Genomic DNA, 19,878 nt, shown 5'->3' on the forward strand with positions numbered 1-19,878 from the left:
AGTTGACTCATGATTTAGTGCTCACCCTGGTCTTTAATGGTGTGTCTTTGTTTGTTATTATTTATAGAATTTGATAACCCTGTAATTTCATTTAATTATTTACCAACTTCTTGGAAGTTTGCCCGATATCAGAGTATGACTACAGTGGTCATAAAAGTGTGTAAATCAATACATATCTTTAAAATGATACACCAACAGAAGACATTTACTTTACTTAATTGGCTACCAATATACAAAGTCATCATTTTGAAAGACCACAAAAATGCTGCCTAGAACATAATTAGATTTGTGCAAACCAATACCATTTTCAAGGAATAGATATATTCCAGTAAATTTTGCCTGAGGCAAAACCACTCTCTAATCAATACATTCTCCCATCTTAGAAACAGAGATGCCTTCCCAAGGAGAATACCCAGGAACTGGAAAACATTTGATGTAGAAGGTTTCATCTCACTAGTTCTATTGTTATGTGAGATGTGTTGCTTATACACACAATGTTAAAAATGAGCAATAGTGATTGGGAGTATAGGAGAGTTAGTGTGAAGAGTAAGGAGCAGAATAAGTAAAGTTTAATTGAAACTCCTGTGGCTTTCTCTTGTTCTTAGTTTTTGCTCTTTACGATAACTCACAAGGACTCCTTTTTTGACTTACCTCTCCAACTCCAGCTGTTGCTTTCCCCTGCTTACTTCCCTTTCACTGCAATGGCCATCTCTTCTTTGTAGAACACAAGAAGTTTAGTTCCACTACCACAGGGCCTTTGCACTTGCTTCTTTCACTGCCTAGAGGGCTTCTCTTCAGGTCTTCCCCTGGCTGCCTCCTTTTGATCATTCCATCCTTGTGCCCATGTCCTTTCTTTGGCATCTCCCATCTAAAGTTGCCACTTTTCTCCATCCTTCTGTTTTTTGCATTTCACTTATCAACATGTGAAATGAGAGTATATTTGTTTGCTCACAGGGATGAAAGCTTCATGATAGCTTATCTGTCTTGTTTACAGCCATACCCCTAGTCTCCCAATCAGTGCCTGGAATGTTTGAGGCCTCTAAGAAATTTTTACTGAATGAATGGATCTGATTAGCAACATGGTTGATTACATTATCTTATTTGGTTGCAGTGTGTGTGTGTGTGTGTAGTACTAGGGATTGAACCCAGGGCCCCATGCATGCCAGGCAAGCATTCTACCACAGAGCTACATCCCCACCCCAGTTTACATTTTAATGATAAGAAATTACTAAGTTTTTACAATTATTTTAAATAAAAGAACTTATAGATCATTGTAGTTTATATACAAGAAAGAAATCAACCCAGATCCATCTACAGTCTTCAGGTAGATGGATAGATCTCATGTCTCATGAATGAAATATCAAATAGTTATTTTCTTTTTCATCATCTTGCCAAAATCACTGGTCATGGCTTTTGGGAAAACTCAGAGAAAGAGCCTCTGTTAGACTGATGAAATCCTAAGTTACCAAGTTGTAAAGATTTGTTATTTTAATTATATTTATTTTTGGTTTTCTCACAAGAGCTTAAGCATGCATATTAAAAATCATTTTAGCAATGTATTTTTCATCATAATTTAAATTATATTTATATTGATATGTTTTAATTGCCTTCCTCAAAAAGCTCTATTTTTTTGAAGAAATATTTACTTGCTTCTCTTTTGACAAAACTTTTAGAAAGTTTTCTGTTGTGAATGAGTTACCCGTGTTGCTAGCCCTGAGAGGACCTTGATTTCTGAGCTGTATGGCGGCACATTCTGACAGTCTTTCCTCTTTGCAGGAGTATATTGCTAAGAATTTCTGTGTCATGCAGTCCCAGATTGGCTATGATATTTTGGCAGAAGATACTATCACAGCTTTGTTGCACAACAACAGAAAACTACTAGAGAAACATATCACAGCAAAAGAAATAGAAACATTTGTCAGCTTACTCAGGAGGAACCGGGAGCCAAGGTTTGAAGTGGTTTATGTAGCGTTCGTTCTTTTCTAGTGGGGACCGGGGCTTTTGGTTTTATTTTTAGAAATTTTAAAAGTTAGAATTCTTTGGTAGCACTAACTTTCCTGGACAAATTCTGTTGGGTTTATTGGTATATAGTTATTTCTTTGTTAGAGATCAAAACCCTTTAGAAACTGATCATTTGTTTATTTTTACCCTGCTGGGACTTGAACCCAGGGCCTTGCACATGCTGGGCAATGCTCTGTCACTGAGTTACATCCCAGAACTAGACTTATAATTTAATGTACTTAATTTTCCTTCTGATAACCTATATATAGCTTTCAAAATATATTCATATACATCATCTCATTTAAAATCTTGCACATTCTCATGAAGAATACTGGTTATCTTTTATTATCCACATTTTTGTGTGTGTGTGTGTTGAGAATTAAATACAGAGTTTTGCTTATCTAGTGCACATACTCAACCACTGAGCTATATTATCCACATTTTTGAAATGAGAAAACAGAGCAGTATGCCCAAGAATGCCCTGATAGGAATAGAATACGAAGTAAAAGTAAATCTGGGGATTATGGTTCTGCTTTGATTTCGCCATACTGCTTCATCTGAGGGAAATGAACATTGGCAATGTTTTCTTAACTAAGTAGTATAGCAAATAAATACTAGAAAGTAGAACTGGTCCTCTCTCTGGACCAGGTCATGGTCACTTTCATGAAGCATGTGCTATGTCCTGTTTTATTCAGTCCAGCCTTAGCTTTGATCTGTTTTGTTTTGATATCAATCCTGGGGACTGTCACTTTAAGGCAGATAAATGATTTTATAAACATAAGTCACCATGCTGAGGAAAGAATGTCACCAAATAAATAGAAGTAAACATATGCTTTATATTCAATGAAGGTTTGTATTAAATGAAAAGCATGGAGTGTTTAATTTGTTTCTAATGATGCAGTAGAGAGGCAACACATTAGAAAAATGTCACATGGAAAAAGTATTACAAATATAAAAATAAGTTTCCTGTTATATTCCAAATTATATTTTCATTGTGATGATTTCGTAAAATGCTTCGCCTTCCTGTTCCATTTAATTTTTCTTCTCTTGCCAGGTTTTTGGATTATCTGTCAGATCTCTGTGTGTCTAACACCACTGCCATCCCTGTCACTCAAGAACTCATCTGTAAATTTATGTTGAGTCCTGGCAATGCTGACATTCTCATCCAAACTAAGTAAGGCAGATAGATCATGGAGGCATTTTTTTCTGTTCATTATTTTTAAAGTTCTGTAGTTTTTTTTTTATTTTTTAAATCATAGTTGTAAGCGTGCTTCCTGATAGATTTTTGCATGTTCCTGATTTCAAGGCTGGTCTCCATGCAAATAGACAACCCCATGGAGAGCTGCATCCTACCAGACGACCTGGATGACGAAGAAGTCTGGCTGTACTGGATTGACAGCAACAAGGAGCCTCATGGCAAAGCTATTCGGCACCTGGCTCAGGAAGCAAAGGAAGGCACCAAAGCTGACCTGGAGGTCCTTACCTACTACAGGTGAAGTACTATAGAGTCATAATTCACTCTTTCACATACTCATCGAGAGTGGATTCTCTGAAACCTCTAAAAGTTAGGTCTGTGTGAAGAGGAGATTTTAAAAGTCATTCCAGAACTAGGGTAGCTGAAATGTTTAGGACTAACTGCGTCAAATAGTCAAAAGGAAAGTTGGCGTCTGTGTTTTCCATGTACACCATTTGCCGTTCCCCGAGTTTCCTCTAGATTGGAGTTTTGTGTGTGGAGGTTTCTTTCTGTTTTCAAGTAGAGTGGGAGACAAGTTAGGATCCAGGGCACAAATTGAGAGAGCAGTGGTAGCTGGGCTGAGGAAGCTGACCTCACTGTGGGGTGGCCACAGAGGAGGGCAGCCAGTAGTTTATACCAGCACTCTTTAATACCTGCTGACCTGGGCTTTGGAGAAACTGGTGTCTGTAGTTATGAAAACTCATCGATGTACAGCAGAAGTACTGAAGGTCGTTCCCAGTGTCAGTGTGTTGGGGACAAGATCCTAACTGGCATCTTTGAGCTTAAGGGATGAAAACAGAAGCAGCAACCCAGGGACCAGTTTGGCCCCAAGAGGCAGGAATCAGAGAAAGGCAGAAAATGCCTTCCTTCCCTGGTTTCTACAGCTACAGCAACAAACCCGTGGCTGACTCTTCATCTCAGAGGCTGATGAATCCAAGTACTGACACTGTTTGAACTGATCACATTTGGTTTGGGAACTGTGGGAGCAAACTTGGCGTGTAGATTCTAGAGCCCCCGGCTCAGGAGGCTGGGGATGGGGCGAGATGGTGTCATGTGACTTGTGCTCCCTGGCCTTCCAGCCTAGTGTCTTTGTAATCCCAGGAAACCTGGAACACAGTGACAACCTGGGCCAGACACACGTCACTGGAACAAAGAGGAGAAATTATAATAAAGGGGCAGAGAGACAATCTCATGTCTGTGTCCTTATTTATCACTTGAACTTCCACTCACAGAGTTTGACTCAGTATCACAAGCACTTGGAAATACAGAGATCATCAAAATAGACATCAATTTTTACTATGAAGTTTAGGACGTTTATCAAGATGAAATCAACAATGTAATATGTCTCATATTTTTAAGGTACCAGCTAAACCTCTTTGCAAGGATGTGCTTGGATCGCCAGTATCTGGCCATAAACCAGATTTCTACACAGCTCTCTGTAGATCTGATCCTGCGGTGCGTGTCGGATGAGAGCCTCCCGTTCGACCTCCGGGCATCTTTTTGTCGCCTCATGCTCCACATGCACGTTGACCGAGACCCTCAGGAGTCTGTGGTGCCTGTTCGCTATGCCAGGCTCTGGACGGAAATCCCCACAAAGATCACGATTCATGAGTACGTTGGGAAACATTTCTCAAGACTATAAATTTAGCAGTTGAACTCAAAATCAATTGTCTTTAATTTTGAGATGAAATACAATGGAAAGGCATGTGTGTATCCTAACATTGTTCATCTTCCAAGTGCAAATTAGATTATTTATTTATTTATTTATCGGTACCAGGGATTGATCCCAGCATGCTTAACAACTGAGCCATGTCCCCAATCATTTATATATTTTATTTTTTGAGACAGGGCTTGCTAAGTTGCTGAGGCTGACTTTGAACTTGGGATCCTCCTGCCTTGGCCCTTTGAGCCACTGGGATCATAGGCTTGTTATATTCTTTTTGAGAACAAAATGACAATTTTCAGTGATAATAGAAACATCTTTCTGGAAGCCAGTATGCAGAAATAATAAGAATAATGATAAGTTAAAAGTTTGATATTATAGTTCACTCTGATTTAAGTACTTTGTATGTGTTCTTTCTCATTTCACAATGGCCCCGTTTTATAGATGCAGGATGATACCTGGAAGGGTTAATTGATTTAACAAAGTCTTCAAGTGAGGAAGTTAAAGTACATAGTTTTCTGTTTTTTAATTATTATAATCAGTTTAACTTGCCTTATCTTCTGTCTTTCCAGATATGATTCTATAACAGACTCTTCCAGAAATGATATGAAGAGGAAATTTGCACTAACGATGGAATTTGTTGAGGAATACTTGAAAGAAGTTGTAAATCAGCCCTTTCCTTTTGGGGATAAAGAAAAAAACAAACTAACATTTGAGGTATTTTTAAATGGTTACTCATAAAGTAATTAAATGTTCCCTGTCAAAAATTAGATACATTAAGCATCAAAGATTTTTTTTCCCTTTGGTATTTAGGGTGTTTCGGTAATTGGATAGTTTAGTTCATGACAGCATGATTCTCTGCATTGATAAAATATAGATTTGGTACTTTGATGAGATATCAAAATACTTTAATATCTATTAATTACTGTTTCCCTTGATTTTTTTGAATATGTTATCTTTGTTACAGTTGATAAATGAGGATACTTTTTCATACTTTATGTTTGGATGCTTTTTTTTTCCCCCTTATCTTCACAGAGGTGATATTTTTAGGCTCATTTTACTGAATTGAAATGTCTCCAGTGATGATATCATTTTTGGAATGATGCAAACCTAGAGGATTCTGTTACAGGATACCTAATGTATTAGCTCCCTATTGGTGTGTGACATATTACCCTCAAACATAGTAGCCTAAAACAAAAACATTCATTTATTGTCTTACAATTTCTATGAGTCAGGATCCTGGGAGTAGCTTGGTAGTTGTGGTTCAGGGTCTTCCAAGAGGGAGCAGTCAAGATGTTGAGCGAGATGGCAGTCATCTGGGCTAGATGGTCTGCTGCTCGTGATTATTGGTAGCCATGCTTTCTGGCTGGCTTTTGACTAAACACCTCAGCTTCTTCTTTCTGGGAGCTGACTGTACCCATGACATGTCACTGGCTCCCTGCAGGGCAAGGCAGGACAAAGAGGACTCCAAGATGAAAGTTGCAGTCTTCTATCATCTGATCTTGGGAGTGGCATGTCATCACTCTGCTGGATTCTGTTGGTCACAGAGACCAATCTATACAATGTGAGAGGACCCTGTACAGTGGGGGCCACATCCTGGAGGCTGCCTCTCATACTTGCTGTGTCTCATAGTATACAGAAGACTGCAAAGCAGAATAAGGAACATGTATTTATGGGCAAGTTTCATGGATAATATTTATTTACTGAAGTAATTAGTTTAACCACTTATTAAGTAGTATCTTACTGACTTAAATGAGCTAATATTCAATAAAGAGGTAATAATTCAAATAAATAATAAAATAAATATTAAATAATTCAAAATAAATCAAAATTTAAGGGTTGCTTTTACAGGGATTTTAACTCCTAGGTATTAAAGAATTATAAAGTTTAGCAATATCTGAACTAATTCAGATTTTAAAATACCAGTGTTCCTAATGTTCTTCTTTTCATTTCTGTCTTCTTTACCATGCCCCCCCTTTTTTTATTAAGGTGGTTCACCTGGCTCGGAATCTTATATACTTTGGATTTTATAGTTTCAGTGAATTATTAAGGCTGACAAGAACACTTCTGGCCATCCTAGATATTGTACAGGCCCCCATGTCATCGTATTTTGAAAGATTAAGCAAATTTCAAGATGGAGGTAAGAACTTCTGAGACATATTATAATATTTTTTTATTACATTGAAGTAAAATAAAAAACAAGTCTATAGAGCAGTGGTTGATAACATGCACTTTCTCATACACATGCACAATACGTATGAAAAGTAATCTTGTGACCTGGCAGGTAGTAATGAGGGATTCACAAGTATGCTTCTTTGTTTTAATGCTATAGTTTCAAAAGACAAACTTATAAGATCGAATTCCATCTTTAGCAATGAATGTTATCACCTATCCCCCAGTGAAAATGTTATATGTTAAAAGAATAAAAGCATCTTACTCTTTGTGATCATTGTGGTATGTATCATAGGGTTTGGAACAGGGCATCGGCAGATGCAAGGAGGTACTGGCTAAGGTCTTCCTAAGGGAGGCTGAGTGCACAGCTAGAGTGGGTGGCAGTGGCTGAAGTGGAGGAGAGGGCTCTGGAGGCAGAGTGCCTGGGTTCCCTTCCTGCCTGTGGCATTATAACTTATTTTCTCTTTGATTTTCTTTTCTCACTTGAGATAGAAAAATGACAATTATAGAATTATAGTGTCTTTCTCAGAGTTTTCTTATGAGAAGAACATATCGATGTATTCAGTAAACTACAACAGCGGTTGTCTCATAATTCAGTAAGTCTTTTTAGAAGGGTGATTGCCTTAGGTTGAGTATTGAAAGTGCCCTGAGATGGAGAACTTTTTGTGGGAAGCTTATTAAGGGGTGTTCTCAAGATATACACCTGTAGGGAAGTGAGAAAGGTAGGTTTGTGCAGATCAGAGGGACCAATGTGCAATGCTTGAGACCTCAGCTGAGCTGGAATGGCCCTATGGGGTTGTCACAGATTAAGGCCAGGAGCCCAGTTTCTATCTTAGTGTCAGCCAGCCAGTGGCTGCTGGCTTCTCATGGAGTAGGGTGTACTGGGTAAGTAGCACTGGGTGAGTGTGCCGTGGCCAAGAGTAGTGCTTAGTGCTCACTCCGCCCTGAACAGGCAGCAGCCATGATACCTCTGCACTTCCCACTGGGGAAGAGGTGCCTCAGCTCTGAAGCAGGGTAATAGGGGAGCACAATAGCATCCCCTGCAATAGTCACTGCAGGAGGAAAAGGGGGAACCAGAAATCTAATTTCAGACATTAGGAAGAAATATCTAATTAAGAATTATAAATGAGGTACTTACAGATAATCCAGAGTAATTAATTGCTGCTGCCTAAATCTCAATCCCTTTTATATCTTCCAAAAAACTGCATAGATCAATAAGAAGCAAATTAAATCACATAAATCCTTCACCTTCAGCATCACTAGAGGCCAGTGGACAGCACAAACTTGAGTTACTGTAAATGGAAAAGTAAATATCAGTTTTCAGTAGAGCTACCTCATGAGCTCCCACTACAGGCCACAGTCAGGGTCTCTGGAAAAAAACAAAAGAGATAAGAGGGTATTGTGAGAAAATCACCCTCAGAAAGAGACGGTGTAAAAATACTGAAAAACAAAACAAAACAAAATCCAGTAGATATGAGCACTGACTAAAGAGAAAAAGGGACTTAAAAGTATACAGGTAGCAGTTCTGGAGCTTTTAGGGGTGAATGAGCTTAGAGATAGGGAGAAGCATCTTTTGGAGTCTTATATGTGAAAGGAAAGGAATCAAGATAGGGTCACCTGGAATAGTACATGATAAAAGTAAGCCAAGAAGTTGAAAGAGATAAACCTCCTTCATTGCCCCCCACCCCTGAAAGCCACTTTAAAAAACTGCACTTCATGATTCTGACAGAAGAGGGAGCTCTTGAACCAGAGATTTTGTGAACCAGTTCCTATTGTCAGCCTGCCCACAAAATGCATAGATGTCATCAGTGTTCACCTGTATGACCCAAAGAGAATGGAAGTTAAAACACTTGAGTCAATGACACTTCCTCTTTGAAAAGCAACCAGGAAGCATAAGAATGTTGTAACATGATACTCCAATCGAATTTAAATTTCTTCACAAACATTGGGCTATGATAAACAGTGTGAGACAGGAATTCCAAAACCAAGGTCAGAAGTGGACCAAAAAGCAGGAAGAAATACAATGAAAATTGATTGAAGTCAGGAAAGAAATAGAATTTTATTTTCAGACATACAGACTACATTGTAAGGTGTCCAAGGGAGAATAGGTTTGAATGAAAATGTAATAAGGGGCATTGAAGAAAGTCAGGAGAACAGTGAAGAGAGTGATGATGATACTAAAAAACAAGCCTCAAAGGTGAGAGAGAAAGTGGAGGCATAGAAGACAGGCAAAGAGGAGCCACTACATGAACAACTGGAGTCCCTGGAGTAGAAAAACAGAGCAGTGGGGGGGCAGGGTACAATTTAAAATGAAAGTCTAGGGAAACATTCTGGAAGTAAAAGGCAATCTGAATCTACAGAGTGAAATTGTCCAGCATGGTAATGTCTGAGACACATAGTATATATTCAGAGGGAGTTGTGGGGACTGAGGCATGGGCAATGAAAGCATATGGAGAAAAAAGGAAAAGGTTACAGGACTGTTCTTTTCTATTCCTGCATCTTTCATGTGTGTTTACATTTTTTTTTTTACTTAAAAATTTTTTAAAAATATTTTTTTAGTTGTTAATAGACTTTCATTTTATTTTTTAATTTCTATGTGGTGCTGTGAATTGAACCCAGGCCTTCCCATGTGCTAGGCAAGAGCTCTACCACTGAGCCACAACCCCAGCCCTGTGTGTGTAAAATTTTACAAAAATAAGAGTCTGTGAACAACGTGCAAATGAGAGCAAAGAAAAGAACTGCAGTGGTCATTTGAAGGGCAGGGACATGCAGGTGGCCTGCTAATTCTGCCACCTGACTCTCACCAGTGAGCGACTCTTTTAGCAGTTGTAGAGGGTGTGTGCTAGTCAGGATGGCCATATCAACAGAGCCTTCCTGTTGTGATGTGTTGGCAATCTCCAGTTTAAACTCAACTATTCTTAAAAAGGTAGAAATTGATCCTGACTTTTGGTTTCAGTTTGATAGACTGTATATAGGGTTTATCCTAAAGAAAAGCATTTGTTTTCCCTTCTGAAAATGTGCTGATATCTTGTTTGTGTTTTCCACTGTCTTGTCTGCCCTGTAAGACATGTAAACTTTTATTGTGGTGCTAGAAATTAAAGCCAGGGCCTCATCCATGCTGAACCTATACTCTGCCACTGAGATATATCCCCCAGCCCTTATACAGTTATTATTTTTTTAAAGTAATAATTCTCATCTTTTCTAATGAACCCCATTCACTTCTGGATATCTTAATCATCTTTCTTAAATTTGACAACTGTCTATTAATTATTCAAGAGGAATCTTGAGCCACCTCTGCATGCAAACACTGTTCTAGTCTCTGGAATTATCCAGGAACAAGACAAGCGAAGTCCTTAGCCATAGAGAGGACTATTAATGGATAAGTTGACAAAATTGCCCCTTGAGAGAAGCTATCAGATAATAAATGAATATATGCTGTGACATTGATAATGCTGTGATATGGAGGAGATGGGCAAGGGAGGGACCTGGTTTTGTTCTGAGTGATGAGCAACCTTCAGAGGGAGGGTTTGATGTGACCTGATCACTTTGGCTGCTCAGTGGACAATAAATGTCAATCTGGGCAAAAATGCCAGCATCATGAAAGGTAAAGGAGGGCTGAAAGTGCTCCAGAGTAGAGGGGATTAATTGAGATGACCATTAAATGCCCTGTGGAAGCTGGATTGGGTCTTGAATCAGGACAGATATTCTCTGTTGAAGGCATTAGGGGTATTATAGAGCTGGGGCCTTCCAAGAAACTGAGGCAACACGAAGACCCACCTTCAAACCTTGATTCTTGTGACCAAGTCAGAAAGATTTCAGACATGTTGCTCCGAGTAACAGGAATGTGTTTATTGAAGGGGTAAGGAAAAGGGAAGGGAGTTGCTCTCAAGAGAGAGAGTGGGTCCTCTCAGAGAGGAGGACAGTGTGCCTCTCCTGCACTCCAGTCTTACCGGGGGTCCCAGGGAAGTTTCCAGAGAATCCCGCCAAGGTCCACGTCTTGACTTTTGACTAACAGCAGGGTAACATCAGACTTTCAAGTACCCACTGTTATGACAACTCTAGGTCACCTTGGCCCAGGCTGACCAGTTCTAATTGGATTTTTAACCAAATATTCTTACATATTTTGTGGTCAGGAGGAACTTTCCTTATGTCCCAGATTTTCAGGATCTGGTCACAAAAGTCTCCTGGGTTCCTCCCATTGACATTATCTTGGGCCTGCATTTCTCCTGCAATTAATAGGTAGTTTGCTGAGGAATGTGACATATCCTTAGGCCAGGCAGGGCTACAGATAAATTGCTTCTTGAAAAAAAATGTATGTGGGGTCAGCACAGTGGGCCCATTTTATAGAATTATTTTCTTAACCTCACGTTTCCACCATCCTCATCTGTCTGTTCCCCAACAGTGGCACAATTGATAAAATGTGAATATGATTTTTGTTAGTGGTAGTACGGTATCATTTAGATTTCCTGAATTTTTAAATTGTGCTGTGGTTATGTAAGAGAATGTACTTATTTTTAGCAAGTACATGCTGAAGAATTGAGGTTTGAAAAGTCATGATGTCTGGAACTAACTCTTAAACAGTGCAGGAAAAATTTGTGTGTACATGTGTGGAGGGAGGGAGGGAGGGAGGAAGGGAGAGAGGGAGGGAGGGAGGGAGAGAGACTGACACCAATGCTGTAGAATTTGTGCATCTAATCTATTTGGGCACAGGGTCTATTTGTACAGGGTTCTTTGTACTGTATTTGCAGCTATTTCCATAAATTTGAAAGTTTTTAAAAACAACAACATAAAGTAAATAACTTAATTAACCAGGTAGGAGAAGGATTCATGTTATGCAAGGTGACACGTCAAGCTTAAATAATTACCTTACAACTCAACCAGGAGGTGTGTTGTTATAGCTGTATTCTATTAGACTATAAATCCTAGCAAAAGTTCTAGTAGACTCTATAAATTCTTAACAAAAGAAACAAGAGGGAACATATTTCTGGAATCTCCAAATGTGGAGACAAGATTTTCAGGCATGGGAAAAATCTTGTGGTGCAGGGTGAGACAGAGGTTCTCGCCAGAAAGGAAATCCCAAATTATGGAAAGTACCTGGGGGGCTGGGTGGGGGGGCATGGATATGTTAAAGGACAACTAGTAGAAGTCAAAGCAGTGTTGTTACATTTCCATATCCAGTGTATCATCATCTTGGTTCTTTTTTGTCCATTAAATGGTTTCAATTGTATTTTCTTATTTTAATGAAACTTCATTTTCAATTAGAAGTTATTTGCAAAGTAGGATTTAAAAAAGTAGCCATTTTATAAACATTATTGCTAGATAAAATAGTTCCTTCCAATAATTGATACAGTTTTCTATGCACGTACAGTGTCTGGAGTTTTGTGCAGTAGCTCTGTGTCTTTTTGGTTCTTTTTACTCACTTACCCCTTACTGATTCTCCTTCGGTACAGTTGGGGTTGGCCATGCAGAGAAATGTCTTTGGCAGTTATCTGGCAGGTCAGAAGAAGAGGCGTGCGTAGAAGGAAAGGTTTTCAGCTCCTGGAGTTCCATTTTGTGCCAGCCTCAGTGGCGCCAGTCTTAAATAGGCTGTGCACACACAGCATTCATCTGCCTTTCTGGGAAATCCTGGAGGCTTGGATATCAGTGATTAGCATTTGAGGAGGTGGGGAAGGCTGGCTTGGAAAGCGGCAGTTACAAAAATTTTCTTCTCCTGGGTCTTTGGTGGCATTGCAGCTCACTTGGTGTCACTTGCGCGTCCTCAGTGTAGAGCTTGTTGGAGGTCTGAGTCCAGCTCCCAGGCTGTGGCTGCTCCCAGTGCCGTGGCGTTTAGTTGGCACGTTCAGCAGAAGTTGCTAGGCTTAGAGCAGCTTTCATTTTTGTGCCCTAGAGGTGGTCCATTCGGAAAATTATTGAGGCATGCCCACATGGAGACACGGGGAGCTGGCACTGCCCTGGCCTTCTCTGTAGTGAAACAGGAGATCTAATCTTCAGAATTATCAATCCAATCTGTTTCCTTGGCTGTGTACTCACTTAAGAAAAGAAATATTGTTTTCAAACAAATGCATTCACTCTCAGCAAGCTATGTTGTTGAGTCAATTTGCTCTGCCTAATACCTATCATTTGCTCTCAGTAATTTAAAATGCACAGGCACCATTCAGTGTAATTGATCTTTTGGGTTGAAGGATTATGTCAAGCAGTGTTCTTCTTTGTCATGTATAAAAGTTAAAAGCCAACCTACATACAAGCTGATAAATTGGATATTTTGGATATTCTTTGAACACATTGCATTTTTAAAATTACACAACTTTTTTTAATACTTGCCAAAGTATATACAATCCAAAGATTTTACTTCTGATGACTGACGATCATTTCTTTTTCTAAACAACAGGGTGAGTACATTTTCTTTTACTAGAGAGTTGTTTAGCTAGTTGGAGACAAATGTGAATCCCATTTAACATTGTTCTAATGAGCCTCGTAGTGTGTGTTAATTGTGAATTCCAAGAGTAGGAATCATCTCTATTTGAACATATATGTGGTTAGAATAAAGAACTTGACACAGCCTTGGAAATGGTTTGGGCATGGTTTGTTATTTAGATACCCTGTTCATGTTCTAATGATCTGTTTGTTGTTGGAATGGGACTAGGGTTCAAATTGAAACCTTCCACATGGAGCAATGGAGTCTTCACCACTGAGTAAAACTTGGGCCTAGTTAGGGTGTCTGGATACCGCTGTTGTCTCATTTCACAATTGTTTCCCTGTCCTTGAACCCATAATTCAATAAGGCAATAGATCATAGAAGACTACCAAAAGACCAAACAAGAGCTGAACAGTTTCTTTTTATTATCTATCATTTTGCTTTTTCATAACTCCAAATTCTTGGGAATTTCCATAGTTCAACTCTGAAATGTGGACCTCTTCCCAGTCAGTAACCAGATAATGTCTTTTGTTGGCATACACTTTATGATGTTGGAAGTGAGAAATTACTACAAACAATCAATGGAGAATTCCATTACTTGTAGGATTTCCTTTCCTTTGAGGCTTCTGGTTTGGAGATGAAATGCATTTGGTCTTAGAGAATAAGATACAAGCAACCACAACAGCCTGAAATTATCCTTCTGTACCGAAAAGATTAAAACTGCATTGATTTATAGCCCTATGGGCCCAACCCACACTAAGGAGAAATAAGGAGACAGGGTAGTGAGGGGCACTTTGGATATATGTGTGTCCAGGAGTACCCCTTACCCTGGAGATTTGGGGAAGAGAGTAAGAGGTATGCAAACTTTCCATCTAGTGGCAAAGAACCAGCTACTTCTTCAATTAAACTTTTTTCCCCCCCTTGGCAGAGATTTCACATGATCTACCTTGAAATACTTTTTCTGGCAATATCATTGCTGTAAAAAAAGAGAAGGGAAATTGAGATGTGAGGCAGAGCAGAAACATACTTAATACTGTTATATGGGTGGGAAAGGAAGAAAACATTTGCAGACAAAAAAATCTGCCAGAAAATAGTTTCCTTCTTTATAAAATTATGAGGTTGGTCTAAATACGAGCTTTATAGTCTCCTTCAGTTCAAAACTGATTCTTCAATCCATTTCATCTTCAGTGGTATTCTTTTTAATAGGAGTCACAAAACACTCTTTTTTAGTAAATATCCATGAAGCCCATCTCTTGGTTAACAGTGGTGATTATTCTTTGTAGAGACACCAGCTAGAATGCCTCAAAGCCAGAAACCAGGTTCCCTGAAATATCCACATTGTCTTACCAAAAATGGAAAGAAAAAAAAGAAGAAGAAGAAAACAGAGAGGTAGAAAAAGACTTACCTGGAGTTAGGTGAGACTTTGAAGAGGTATATATGTGGAGATGGGGGATGAGAAAGAACAGAAAAAGATTTAGTACAAACCACAGAGGAAGTACCTCAAGTAGAAGCTGGCTTCACTTGAAATGTGTTCATCTTCTTTGAATTTTCCATCTGACTTCCTTTCATCCGACTTTCCTTTTAGTTTGCCGTAGAGTTCACAGTGAAGTATTAGCAAGGCTTATTTGCAAAAGAGAAGATACTACAAGTACCATTTGTCATTTGAAAATCTCTTTCATTGGTTTCTGGACCTAATTTTTCCCAACACCGTTCTTCCCCCTCAGCATTATCGTCCTTCAGATCTCCATTCCGCCTGTCCACTCATCTCTCTGCTTTCAGCAAGGTCTCTTTGCTTCCAGCAGAGCTGTCTCAGCTCAAATGTGTATCTTCTTCTTCACACCTACTTCCCTCCCACTCACTAGTCTCTGCTCTCCACACCTTCTCTGCATCCAAATAATATACGTTTATCAAAGAAAATTGTAGCCTCTAAGAGGCAGGGATGCTTCTCACCCACAGTCTCAGCCACAGTGATATTTTTTTTCCTTGTCCCTTTGTGTATGTGTGTATTGTGTCAGATTGACACATTCTTCTCAGAATGCCTAGAGATCTTTCCACTGACTTAAAAACAGCAGCAGCAGCAGCAGCAGCAGCAGCAGCAGCAGCAGTCCCTCAGCAGCTCTAGCATTACTTATTCCAGCTGTGCTTCCTGGGAAGCAGACTCTGAGACAGAGATGATCATGAAGGTGATTTAATGGGGGAGAGCTCTTAGAATCTACACCAGTGGAGAGGAAGGGAAAGAAGCAGGACTGGACCAAGGGAGGAAGTGGTTGTGATGCTAGTCTCTTATGGTTTGGATGTGAGGTGTCTGCCCAAAGCTCCTGTTAATGCAGGAATATTCAGAGGTGAAATGATTTGATTGTGAGAGCCATAACCTATCAGTCATCTCTGTTTGAATGGACTGACTGGCTGGTATTGGTAGGGCACGGCTGGAGGAGGTGGGTCACTGGGGGCATGCCCAGGAAGGGCTCATCTTCCCTGGAGGCTCCTTCTTTCATCCCTCTTTCTGCTTCTGGATGCTGTAAGCCGACAGCCTTTATCTGCCTCTGGCCATCTGTCAAGATGTGGTGCCTCACTTTGGGCCCAGAGCAATGGAGTTAGCCCATTGGGGATATGGCCAGGGTATATATTTTTTGTCCCTGGCCAGTGGAGTTTTCTCTCTTGGCTTCCTGGTGCCACATTCCTAGCTGCTTTCCTCTGCCATGTCCATCTGCCATGTTGTTCTGCTCACCTTGGGCCCTAAGGAATAGAACTGGCCATTTATGGACTGAGACCTGTGCAACTGTGAGACTTAAGTAAACCTTTCCTCCTTTATGTTGGTCTTTTCTTGTCTTTTGCTCACTGCAGTGAAAAAGCTGATTAAAACAAACTGTTAGTACTAGATTTCTTATCAGATGGTCCCTTGGTCACACCCTTGTCTTCTTCCAAACAGATTTTTTTTTTCCAAAAAGACATTTCCAATAGGAAATTTCCTGAAATTTTAAGTTCTTCTTCCCTTTTGATTAACAATTCCATCTTTAATTTATTTCTATCTTTTACTATAAGCTGTCAAGAGGAATCAGGTACCCCTTATACACTTTTGTTAGATATTTCCTTACCCAAATATCCAATATCATTTTTCAATTGTGTTTGTACTGTACCTTCTGTACAGTACAAACACAATTTAGAAGTTCTTTGCTACTTTATAAAGAGGACTTTCTTACAGTTTCTAGAATATGCTTCTCATTTTCATTTGAGACCTTATCAGAAGGGTCTTTACCATCCATATTTCTACCAGTATTCAGTTCATGACCTTTTACATATTCTCTAAGAAGATTTAGGCTTTTTCTGTAGCTCCCTTTCTCTTCTTTTGAGTCCTCAGCAGATTCACCCCTTAGTGGCCCACACATAGCAATATAAACTTTTTCTAGCATGTAGCGCAAAACTCCTCCAGCCTCTACCTGTTAACCCAGTTCCAAAGCCACGTCCATGTTTTTAGTGTCTCACTTCTTGGCACCAATTTTCTCTTTTTAGATGATTTGGGCTGCTAAAACAAAACAAAAAAATGCCTTAGACCAGGTGGCTTATAAACAATAAACATTTAAATTAGTTCTGGGAGATGTGAAGTCTTAGATGATGGTGCCAGCAGACTCAGTGTCTGGTGAAGGCCCACTTCCCGGTTCACAGATTGTAACTCCTCACTGTGTCCTCATGTGGGAGAAGGGCTCAAGGGGTCTCTTTCAGGTCTCTATTATAAGGACATGGATCATATTCATGCAGGTTCCTCTTCCATGACCTGATCATTTCCCAAGAGCCCCACCTTCTAATCCATCACCTTAGAGGTAAGGATTTCACCATATGAATTTTGGGGTGACATATTGTTCAGACCATAGCACTTGTTAATCATCATAGGGGTCTGACAGTAAGGACTGTCCTCCAGGAAGCACCCAGGGCAGCTGGGGCAATATTTCCTCATTTCTAAGAAGGAAATCTAGGCAGGACTGTCACTGCATCCACTATAATTATCTTCCAGAAAAGTAACACAATTGGAAAAAGTGTGGATCAAGATTAAGATCTCAGAGGAGGTGGAGATTAGGAAGAAAAATAAAAACGACATTAAAAACATTTAAAAGCACAACAAACTTCTAGGCTTGAAAAATCTTTGGAAGCTACCTATTTCCAAATGCCCCGGAGCAACTGGCATCAGCAGCCTCCCCGGGCAGCATGCCTTTTTCCAGAATCTTGTTCTTTAGATGTTGAGAAAGATTTCTGTGACATTCAGATCTCCTGATTCTGGTTCTCTCACTAGCTTTGTGCTTTGCTGGATGCACCTCTGAGTTCTTTTTGGCTTAAGATACAATATATTTTATACTTCTTTTTACTTTTTTTTCTTCCTTTTAAACTTTTATAAGTTTTAGAAAAAGTGCCTGGGTAACTATCAGGTTTTCTCTTAGATATGGATGATGACTAAAATAACTCTCCTTTGGGGAGTTTAGTCTTCCCTGTATAGCAAGAAGATCTCAAACACCTGAAGTGCAGTGAATCACATTCCTCTTACATTTCTTTTAAAAATCAAATGCATGTATATATATATATATATATATATGTATATATATATATATATATATATATATATATATATATATATATGTATATGCATTTTTAAAAGAAATGTGAGGAAATGTGGCTTGTGCAAAATATCACTGAATAACTATGTAACACACACCAGGCCACACATTTACTGTAAGAGGGTATCAGTTGCTTAATATCATACCTTTAGGTCTTTTCCATGTGTTTTTATCTTTAATTCTTACCATAGTCCAACAAGTTTGGTGTATTGGTCATGGTTTTGACCAGGAAATGGGTTTTTAGATAGGTGATATACTTTTCCTCAGATCATTTAGCTTGTAGCTTGCTGGAAAAATTGAATCCAAGTGTCCTTTCTTTTTCTCTCCCTAACTTTAGACTTCCTCATGTGCAGGGACTCTGTTTTCTACTTTTTCCAAGTTTCCTCCCAAAATTCAATAGAACGCACTATGTATTTACTAAGAATTTTGTTTTAGCTTGAAGTGATTTTATTAGTCAGACCAAAAATAATTTTTTAAAGGAATCATTAGTACATGAGTGGTTGTTTGGCTTGTTTCAGAAATAGAGTTTTAATTCCAAGTGGTTTGTTTTACCTCCCAGCTATCTGTTGAAGCCGGGTGTTTCTCTTCCCTTCTTGCAATAGATTGCTGATTGTTTTCCATGCCTCTGCCTTGGCGCTATCTCCACAGGACCACATAAGATTCTTCTAAGTTATACTTGCTACCTCTTTCTTTAGCCCTCATCATCTCTAGAGAATAACTCAGCTCCTTAATTTGATGCTCAAGGGTCTTCACCACCTGATAGATATCACTAGTTCTTTCTCTTGCTGTTTCCCCGCAAAACAATCTCCTCAGCCACCTTTCTGTGACCTACTTCTGTATCTCATGTATATAGACACATGAGCTGTGTAACCAATGCTTCAGTGGACAGTGGATGATACATATATGACAGTATATAGTGTATATCTTAGGAGTGTCATAGGTGATGTCATCCAGGTTTGTATAATCTCCTTCAGTGATGTTTGCACAATGGTGAATTCACCTGATGACCCATTTCTCAGAACATATTGCCATTGTTCAGCAACGTGTCACTGTGCTTTCACATCTTGCTTATTGTTGGGCCAAATGCATGTATGACATACCTGGTGTAAGTATATATGCATCTGAAGAGCAGAAATATTTAGGGATCCTAATACCACAAATATATAACTGTGTATTTTCTTTTGTTCATTTTATAATTATTGTCTGTCATTTCCAGTAAAGTTATAAAAGGGTGCATGACTCTTTGAGTTACTACCCAGATAATGCATAATAAAGATTCATATTATTGACTGAGAGAACTACAGTTAGAGGAAAAACTGTAAAAATAGTTCTATTTCTGGTTCTGTATTTGACTTGTACCATGCCTAATGTACTATTATATATCAACTTGGTTATCAAAAAATTTATTTGTTTTTGTGGTACAGTGGATTAAACTCGAAGGTGCTCTGATACTGAGCCACGCCCATAGTCCCTTTTTAAAATTTTATTTTGAGACAGAGTCTTGCTAAATTTCCAGGATGGCTTAGAACTTTTACTTTAGCCTCCCAATTACGGGCATGTGCCATTAAACCTGGATTAAAAAATATTTGTTGGATGAACTGCATCTAATGAATGTATATATGTTTTATATAAATATCCACATATTTGAATAATAAAAATATTTTTTGAACCATAGCATTCAGAATGTAAGATTTTTAAATTATTTATAAACTTCATTAGTTTTGCTTTTCTAACTTACAGTGAAAGGGAGATAACATGATAAATGCCAGTTCATGTTAAAACTCTTCTT

The 19,878-nt window shown here is 39.0% G+C and overlaps 1 protein-coding gene across 2 annotated transcripts in view; it reads left to right on the plus strand.

Moving 5' to 3' along the window:
• Itpr2 (inositol 1,4,5-trisphosphate receptor type 2) overlaps window positions 1-19,878 on the plus strand; it is a 481,279-nt gene that overhangs the window by 152,293 nt on the left and 309,108 nt on the right. For both annotated transcript variants that reach the window (XM_027934069.2, XM_071610047.1), the window contains 6 exons: window positions 1,777-1,949; window positions 3,056-3,175; window positions 3,308-3,493; window positions 4,595-4,846; window positions 5,471-5,615; window positions 6,888-7,038. In XM_027934069.2, the coding sequence (XP_027789870.1) occupies window positions 1,777-1,949; window positions 3,056-3,175; window positions 3,308-3,493; window positions 4,595-4,846; window positions 5,471-5,615; window positions 6,888-7,038 (1,027 nt within the window). The remainder of the gene's footprint in view (window positions 1-1,776; window positions 1,950-3,055; window positions 3,176-3,307; window positions 3,494-4,594; window positions 4,847-5,470; window positions 5,616-6,887; window positions 7,039-19,878) is intronic.

This window comes from Marmota flaviventris, chromosome 3 (genome assembly GCF_047511675.1).
Source record: "Marmota flaviventris isolate mMarFla1 chromosome 3, mMarFla1.hap1, whole genome shotgun sequence".
Classification (NCBI taxonomy): domain Eukaryota; kingdom Metazoa; phylum Chordata; class Mammalia; order Rodentia; family Sciuridae; genus Marmota; species Marmota flaviventris.